Here is an 8,642-nt window from a genome sequence, read left to right as displayed (position 1 = left end):
AGTTCAAGATGGTTTTTACAATGATCCAAGCCTTTATTTATAGATTAGAGGGTATGGATAGAAAGAGGGGAAGAAGAAAAGTTATGGCAGTTGGAAGTTGAAGCAATCCTAGCCTTTAATTTCTTCTCTCTCCTCATCAATGTCATCAGTTTGTGCCTGTTAAGAAGTCAAAGCACTTGGTATTCTGTGGCTTTTTGTATTCCGTGGCTTTTCATATTCCATGCCTTTTTGTATTCCGTGGCTTTTCATATTTCATGCCTTTTTGTATTCCGTGGCTTTTCATATTCCATGGCTTTTCGTATTCTGTGGCTTTTCGTATTCTGCGACTTTTCATATTCCGTGCCACATGTACATGTCAAAAGGACAAAAAACAAAGAAAAAATCTCTTTCTCAACGCTGACGTGGCGGCGCATCCGCACGCCACGTCACACTATGCCATAAAAAACCAAAATACTTAAAATTTCATATTAAATCAAATAAAAGCCCAAAAAATACGTATAAATATATATTTTGAATCAGAAAAATCATATCTTTCCAAATTTAATATCCAAAATTTCCAGAAAAATCATATTCTTTCTCAAAAAATTATATTCTTTTAGAATATATTATTAGAAAAATCCTAAAAATATAGAAAATTCAGAAATTTGTTCTAAAAATAGATTTAATCATTTTAATCTTGATAACATGAAAATATGAGTAATTTAATGCATAAAGACGCATAAATATAATAATATAAGGCACTAAAAATGCATGCTATCACTTAACACCATGGCTATGTACATATCTTACATTATAAGACCCTAAACTCCATAGAACCTCATTTTCTAGAGTAAAGATCATATAAGTATGATATTGATTAACTCAGTTATTAACATCAACTTCTAGAAACACGAAAATTGAGTTTCTCAGGAACACATTTTACATAATACTTATCAAATCTGACATTCAAACTCCCAATATATTGTTTACAATTCATAAATTTTTTATCAGATATCATTTCCATAATTGAGATCATTATTTTATCCTCTAAAAGTGGTTAAATTTCTGAATTCCTAATTCATATAAATGAGCTTTGGCCGTCGAGCTTGTTTGACAACCCACATCCAAAGAACCTATTTTTCATTAATGATACGATGCAGAATGAAGTTTATTTACTGAAAACTGACTTAATAGTCATGGTTTCCAGTGATTGAAATTTTTTAACATTTCATTTTTATCACATATTTGAGTACACTAGTTTCTTAGGTGAAATGTTTATTTGGAAATGGATTTCTTTTTTCACTTAACTGGGTATGTTTTGACAATTTCCAATCATTCAATAATATAAAACTCAATCCAGCTTCTAATATTCATGAATACACTAATCTAACCATCATTATTTACAATGAAATGTGAGAAGTATTCTCAAAAAACAAGAAAAAAAACTGCTAAGAAATATGTAATGCAACAGTACGTGAAATCATGTAATCTTAACGTATAATAAATAGGTTTTAAGTACTTAAGATTGTCCATCTAATAATTCTGTCAAACACAAACATATTATGTAGGAATTATGTCTTAGTGTTGGATCTCTAAATTGCATAAAATTTTTAACCCTTGAACCCTATATTTGCCCTACTCTTCTTCGTTGGGCATGCTCACTTAATGATTTAAATTCAACTTTGGATCAGCAACCTTCTATAAGAAATTGAAAATAATGTGTAATTCATTTTAAATAAATTGAGTTAAAGAAATCTATGAGATATTAAAACTAATAACAAAATTACGTAGGACTAATTTTACCCATACATTGGGTGAATAAGTCGTTCATGAACTTAGATATTTTTAGCAGGGATATGTGTCTTTGAGATGCTTATTCATTGTGGCATTATACCAATACGATAGCAGTCAAACAACTCAACTAAGTCCCAATTGTCACTCATATTTGTTCACATCAAAATTAGAAATGTGTAAACCAATTTTCTCTCGTCTTGAATAAACTAATATGTCTGCATTAATTGATGTCCCGCTATCTCTGTCGACACTCAAAGCTCTGAGACAATTAAAAACACCCATTTTCACGGTCCATGATGTGCCATAGAACTGAAATACTTTGGAGTATCCAATTTGTATCTTCTTTTATCAATCATAGCTATTCCATTCCAGCTACAGTCAATCACACCATCCAAGTTAAACGAGCCTGAAGCCGAAACAATCCGGGATGGGTGGTATCCTGGGAAGTTCTCACCTGATCTAGGCTTATGTTGAACAGCCACATCTGGCAGATGTGCGCTACAGCTGCACCTCTACGGGGGCCCCCAAAGGAAAGGAAGGAAAAGTGACGCCGATGCCTTGTTTCTCTCATATCTCCATGTTTAAGAGAGGAGAGATGGTGGCAAGGATCTACCCACGTACCAATACAACCCCTACATTAACCTAGCACCGTGGTCAAACATCATCATAGATTTGTTCTGTTTATATATAATCTTATCCATCTTCACACGTGTTGGAGATATTTGGTTGAACACTGATATTTTTTGGAAATGAGATGATGTCATTTCAGAAGCCCACCGATATCTCATGGGATGTATATTTTATACGAATGTTTTAAGTAAAACTTCTTGAAACGTTTATCATTCATTGTTATAAATATTCCCCAAAATTGAGTTTATACCATGGTTGACTCGTTGCCGAGATCTGGAGAAGGGGGAAAAAGACGTAGCACTTGCATGGCCTCTACGCCGTCCACCTAGACCACTGGTAATAGAATTGAGAGCAAGAGGGCGAAGGCCAACGTGGCGTGGCGGTGAAGGAGAAGGCGGCGTCTGACTCCATCTCCATCTACCTTAATGCCCACTGATGAAGCAATTGGTGTTTCTTCCAAGGATAGAACTGCGACGACGCGTGGCAGCGCGATGTATCGTAACAATTTTTCTATTCTCCGCACGGGTGTTTTAAGTATAGACCAGCTAGTCTTAGCCTGCTGTGAAAGCGCGTTGAAGGCACGCGTCGTTAAATGGGGGGGGGAATAAAGTTATGAGTTGGAGGCCAGGTAAAGGTTACGAAGTCATCAGTTCATTCGCCGGTGCACATTTTGTCATTATCAGCACTCCGTCATCAATCCTGTTCAATCGTTTTCCGATCGTAATGGCAAAAATTTAAAATTTTAATCCTAAACGTTTTTCAACCACTCTCGGGGGTTTTAGTTTCAATCACTTTGGACTTCAATCCCCTCTTAGTTTGATGTCTATATAATTTATTTCTCATGGATACGTTCCTATACATCTATATGGTGATGTACATGTAAACCTGTAGTAGAATCATAATGGAATATCGACAATTTACTTAGTTCTAAAACTTTGAACTCCGTAGTATAGTAACGCCATGGTAGGCTTAAGTCATCGATTCAAATCTGATAAGGGGCTTTTTCACCCAAATTTTAGTCTTCATGTTTCAGGGAAAAGTATAATAGATGGATCTTGTTGATGTTTGAAAAACGATAACCTGATAAAAACCATTATCAAGAGTAGTTTAGTTATGATTAAAAACAAGTTGTAAGGTTATTCACTATATTCTAGGTAAGAACTCTTGAAACATTTTAGGATAGGACTGACTGTCTGTTGGTACAATGATATATCTATTTTACATATATTTTTATCGATTTCAGAACTATAATTTTGTGAGTTTTTCGCAGTATGGTCCGTCCAAAAAATATCGAATGGCCTATCGAATACCCCCAGAACGTCAAGTCAGTCGTAGTCGTCATCCCGAGTGCTGATCTTTAATTGGAAAAATCGCAAATCTTCTAAGGGCTCTTGTTTCTTGACTCAGCAAACCTCAGATTGATCGTTAGGTGCCCATGTAAGGCCGATTTACTGGGCTGAAGGTGCGTATGATTAGTAATGACGTCTCGTTAACCCCACTGCGACAGCGTTCTCTTATCGTGGGAAAGACACGGAATGGGCAATGTCGGCCTTACGGACGACCTTCCTTGCCATTAATCTCTATCTTCTTCGTTAAAGATCTCTCTATCTCAATATCTGTCTGTCCGTTCTCTCAAAGTAATCCTTGCCGGCCTTCTCGTCACACGTCTCTCTCCCTCTCTCTCTTCCTCTCGTTTTCTCTCTTCATCACTACATACCTAATCTAGAAGCCTTCCTGGAAGTTTTCAATGTCATATTTTATATCAAACACTTCTAGAGTCGTCTCTCTCTCTCTCTCTCTCGTCCATTATGTCTGTTTGTCTCACGGTCGGCTATAAATAGATTCTTCTATATCAATCTAACCCACATAATCTTAAACATCAACTCTGCAACAAAAACGCAATCTCTCTCTCTCTCTCTCTCACTCATTCTTTAGTCCCCGCATAATTGAAATCTCTCTTCCTTATTGGGAACATGACTCGACTCATCGTTCTCAGTGTCCTTGTTCTTCTCAGCTCGCTGCGTTCCTGCAAGGGACAACTCAAGGTTGGCTTCTATAACAGCAGTTGCCCTGGCGCGGAGAGCATCGTCAAGTCAGCCGTTGCACGCGCCTTCGCGTCCAATCCAGCCATCGCCCCGCAGCTTCTTCGCCTGCAGTTCCACGACTGTATCGTCGATGTCGGTTATTCCGTCTTCTGTCGATTTCTTCCCGCGCCTTCTCGACGGTTGATTTTCATCTGGATGCGACCTGCAGGGTTGCGATGGTTCGATCCTTATCAACTTGCCAAACGGGCAGCAAGAGAACAAGGCCTTCGGAAACCAGGGTCTCGGCGGATTCAACGTTATTGACGAGGCCAAGGCTCAACTCGAGTCCCAGTGCCCTGGCGTCGTCTCCTGCGCCGATATCGTTGCCCTTGCCGCAAGGGACTCCGTCGTTCTTGTATTTCTCTAGCTCTCTCTTGTACTCTCTCTCTCTCTCTCTCACTCTGTCTTTCCCTTTCTCTCTCTCTGTCTTTCGTTATCTCTCTATATCTTCCTATCTCTCTCTCTCTCTCTCTCTCTCTCTCTCTCTCTCTTTCCAAATATATCTCTCTATTCGTCTGTCTAATTCCATCTCTCACACTCTCTCTCTCTTTTTTCCCTACTGATCTCCCTCTTTCCATCTCTCTCTCTTTCCTTACCTCTATCTCAATCTCTCTTTCCCTATCTCTCTCTTTCTCTCCCTCACTTTTTCCATCTCTTCCTCGCTTTTTCCATTTCTCTCTCCATCTTTCTCGACCGATCAATCTCATTCCCTTTCTCCATATTTATGTTTGATTCATTCGTGGACGTGTCTGTTTCCCCCTATCTATCTCTCTGTAAATATCACCAAAATCTTCTCTACCTAGATATCTATCACAGGAGTGAGTGCATCCTTGCCTTCATTGTTACCACTCTTTGTATCTATCCATCCCTGGGTCTATTTATATAGGTATATGCTTATATGTGTACCTATAGATATATACACTGCCTGCCTGTCCGCCTCCCTGCCCGTATCTCTCTGTCTTCCTTTCTGTCCATTTTCTATATCCATCCATGTCTATTTTCCAACTGTATAAATTATCTATATATCTCGCAATCTATAAATCTATCAAAATCAATAAGGAATTATCTTCTTCATCGAATGTCCAGACAATAACTTCCAATTCTTAATTTGCATGCACAGACCAAGGGCCCGTTCTACGCAGTTGAAACAGGCCGGCAGGATGGTTTTTCTTCCTCCATCTCCCATGCCAGCAACCTACCTGGGGAAGACGAACCCATCAACGCACTTCAAAACAAGTTTTCCGCGAAAGGCCTCTCCGATAAAGACCTCGTCCTCCTCTCTGGTCTCTCTCTCTCTCTCTTTCTCTCTCCCTTTTTTTCTCCCTTTGGTCTCTCTCTCTCTCTCTTGTTCTCTCTTGCGCTCTCTCTCCCCTCTTTTTTCTCTCTTTGGTCTCTCTCTCTCTCTTGTTCTCTCTTGCGCGCTCTCTCCCCCCTTTTTTCTATCTTTGGTCTCTCTCTTGTTCTCTCTAGCACCCTCTCTCCCCCCTTTTCTCTCTCTGGTCTCTCTCTCTCTCTTGTTCTCTCTTGCGCTCTCTCTCCCCCCTTTTTCTCTCTCTGGTCTCTCTCTTTTGTTCTCTCTTGCGCTCAGTCCCCCCTTTTTCTCTCTCTGATCTCTCTCTTGTTCTCTCTTGTGCTCTCTCTCCCCCCTTTTACTCTTTCTGCTTTCTCTCTCTCTTGTTGCTTGTTCTCTCTTGCGCTCTCTCTCCCCCCTTTTCCTCTCTCTGGTCTCTCTCTTTTGTTTCCTCTTGCGCCCTCTCTCCCCCATTTTTCTCTCTCTGCTCTCTCTCTCTTGTTCTCTCTTGCGCTCTCTCTCGTCGCTTTTTCTCTGTGCTCTCTCTCTCTTGTTCTTTCTTGCGCTCTCTCCTCCCTTTTTCTCTCTGTGCTCTCTCTCTCTCTTGTTCTTTCTTGCGCTCTCTCTCCTCCCTTTTTCTCTCTCTGCTCTCTCTCTCTTGTTCTTTCTTGCGCTCTCTCTCCTCCCTTTTTCTCTCTCTGCTCTCTCTCTTTTTCTTTCTTGCGTTCTCTCTCCCCCTTTTTCTCTCTCTGCTCTCTCTCTTTCTTGTTGACTTGTTCTCTCTTGCGCTCTCTCTCCCCCCTTTTTCTTTCTCTGGTCTCTCTCTTTTGTTCACTCCTGCGCTCTCTCCCCCCTTTTTTCTCTCTCTGGTCTCTCTCTCTGGTCTCTCTCTCTTGTTCTTTCTTGCGCTCTCTCTCCCCCCTTTTTCTCTCTCTGCTCTCTCTCTCTCTCTCTCTCTCTTGTTCACTCTTGCGCTCTCTCTCCACCCTTTTCCTCTCTCTGGTCTCTCTCTTTTGTTCTCTCTTGCGCTCCCTCTCCCCCCTTTTTCCTCTCTCTGGTCTCTCTCTTTTGTTTTCTCTTGCGCTCTCTCTCCTCCTTTTTCCTCTCTCTGGTCTCTCTCTTTTGTTCTCTCTTGCGCTCTCTCCCCCCCTTTTTCTCTCTCTGGTCTCTCTCTTTTGTTCCCTCTTGCGCTCTCTCTCCCCCCTTTTTCTCTCTGCGCTCTCTCTTGTGTTCCCTCTTACGCTCTCTCTCCCCCCTTTTTCTCTCTTCTCTCTCTCTCTTGCGCTCTCTCTCCCCTTTTTCTCTCTCTGCTCTCTCTCTCTCTTGTTGACTTGTTCTCTCTTGCGCTCTCTTTCCCCCATTTTTCTCTCTCTGCTCTCTATCTTTTGTTCTCTCTTGCGCTCTCTCCCCCTTTTTCTCTCTCGGTCTCTCTCTCTTGCTCCCTCTTGCGCTCTCTCTCCCCCCTTTTTCTCTCTCGGGTCTCTCTCCCTTGCTCTCTCTTGCGCTCTCTCTCCCCTCTTTTTCTCTCTCTGCTCTCTCTTGCGCTCTCTCTCCCCCTTTTTTCTCTCTCTGCTCTCTCTCTTGTTCTCTCTAGCGCTCTCTCTCCCCCATTTTTCTCTCTGCTCTCTCTCCTCCATTTTTTTTCTCTGGTCTCTTTCTCGCTCTCTCTGTCTCTATCCATCCACTTTTCCATCCATCCATCCATCCATCCATCCATGCTCCATTTATCCATCAACCCATCCTCCCATCATCGTATATACATTCATGAGCAAACCTCTGAGCTCAAAACACTAAATTCTCTATAAAAATTTCTCTCTCAGCGGCGCACACGATAGGCACGACAGCGTGCTTCTTCATGGGGGTGCGGCTCAACAATTTTGAAGGAACTGGGCGGCCGGACCCTTCAATAGCTCCAGCCTTTTTAGCGAAACTCCAAGGGATCTGCCCCGACGGCGGTAACGTGAACGTCAGACTCGCCCTGGACGACGGCAGCCAGAACGTCTTCGACACCCACTACTTGGCCAATATCCTCGCAGGCACCGCCGTTCTTCAGTCCGACGCTGCGCTCTTAAACAATCCCACCACCCGATCACTCGTTGAGTTCTACGCTCGCTCTCCCAAGAACTTCCGCAAGGATTTTGGCCTTTCTATGGTGAATTTGGGTAGACTTGGCGTGCTCACCGGCTCCAATGGCAACATCCGAAGGGTCTGCTCGACGTTCAACTGAGCTTATCTAGTTCCCTGGAAAGATGTAAAGAGAATGTTTCTAATCTCGACCCGCCTCTTTACTCCCATGAGGCATTCGAGAATGTTGTGATCTGAATAACGAATAATATGTACCACTCTTATAATAATGTGTTGGGGAAAGACACTCGCAGAAGCGTATCACTAATACGGTATTTGGACCTGAACTAATCAAGAAAGTGTCGATGGTCAAGAAACCAATACTCGATGTTATCAGAAGGTAAGGCATGATATTGTTAAGGAGTCGGCACCCCCAAACGAGTCAACTAGCCACAGTCAGAGGCCAGCTTTTTAGGGACTTAACCAAGATTGGTTGGTAATAAACCAATTAAATTATATACTCGTTAGAGATTTAGCAGATAGGATTCAATATAGGTTCAAAGATAGAATAGGATTAAAGATAGAAGGTTAGGATTACACCGTAGATAGGAAAGGATGAAATTAGTTTAAATATATCCCTTATAACGGATGAGTTTACAGTGCCGACCAACGGCTGAAATTGTTAAGGAGTTACAACGGGTATATATATTTGAAATTGTGATTTAATCTTGACCGTTAGAATGGGAGTGAGTGCACCGATCTCAGCCGTTGATCGGCACTGTAGACTCATCCGTTATAAC

The 8,642-nt window shown here is 41.6% G+C and overlaps 1 protein-coding gene across 1 annotated transcript; it reads left to right on the top strand.

Moving 5' to 3' along the window:
• Positions 1 to 4,259: 4,259 nt before the first annotated feature.
• LOC144704717 (peroxidase 43-like) lies at positions 4,260 to 8,132 on the top strand. The gene is made up of 4 exons (XM_078577238.1): positions 4,260 to 4,580; positions 4,657 to 4,842; positions 5,608 to 5,770; positions 7,599 to 8,132. The coding sequence occupies exons 1-4, from the start codon at positions 4,377 to 4,379 to the stop codon at positions 8,003 to 8,005; spliced, it is 960 nt and encodes a 319-aa protein (XP_078433364.1). The 5' UTR covers positions 4,260 to 4,376; the 3' UTR covers positions 8,006 to 8,132.
• Positions 8,133 to 8,642: the final 510 nt, after the last annotated feature.

Source organism: Wolffia australiana, chromosome 6 (assembly GCF_029677425.1).
Source record: "Wolffia australiana isolate 7733 chromosome 6, ASM2967742v1".
Classification (NCBI taxonomy): domain Eukaryota; kingdom Viridiplantae; phylum Streptophyta; class Magnoliopsida; order Alismatales; family Araceae; genus Wolffia; species Wolffia australiana.
Note: the sequence above shows the minus strand (reverse complement) of the source record. Positions and strands in the feature narration are given on the sequence as shown.

Bases quoted from the DNA above. Each gene is read 5' to 3' on its own strand.
- LOC144704717 (XM_078577238.1), top strand. From the start codon at position 4,377: ATGACTCGACTCATCGTTCTCAGTGTCCTTGTTCTTCTCAGCTCGCTG. The intron at 4,843-5,607 runs GTATTTCTCTAG...TTGCATGCACAG, and splicing joins CAAGGGACTCCGTCGTTCTT to ACCAAGGGCCCGTTCTACGC. The intron at 5,771-7,598 runs GTCTCTCTCTCT...TTTCTCTCTCAG, and splicing joins AGACCTCGTCCTCCTCTCTG to CGGCGCACACGATAGGCACG.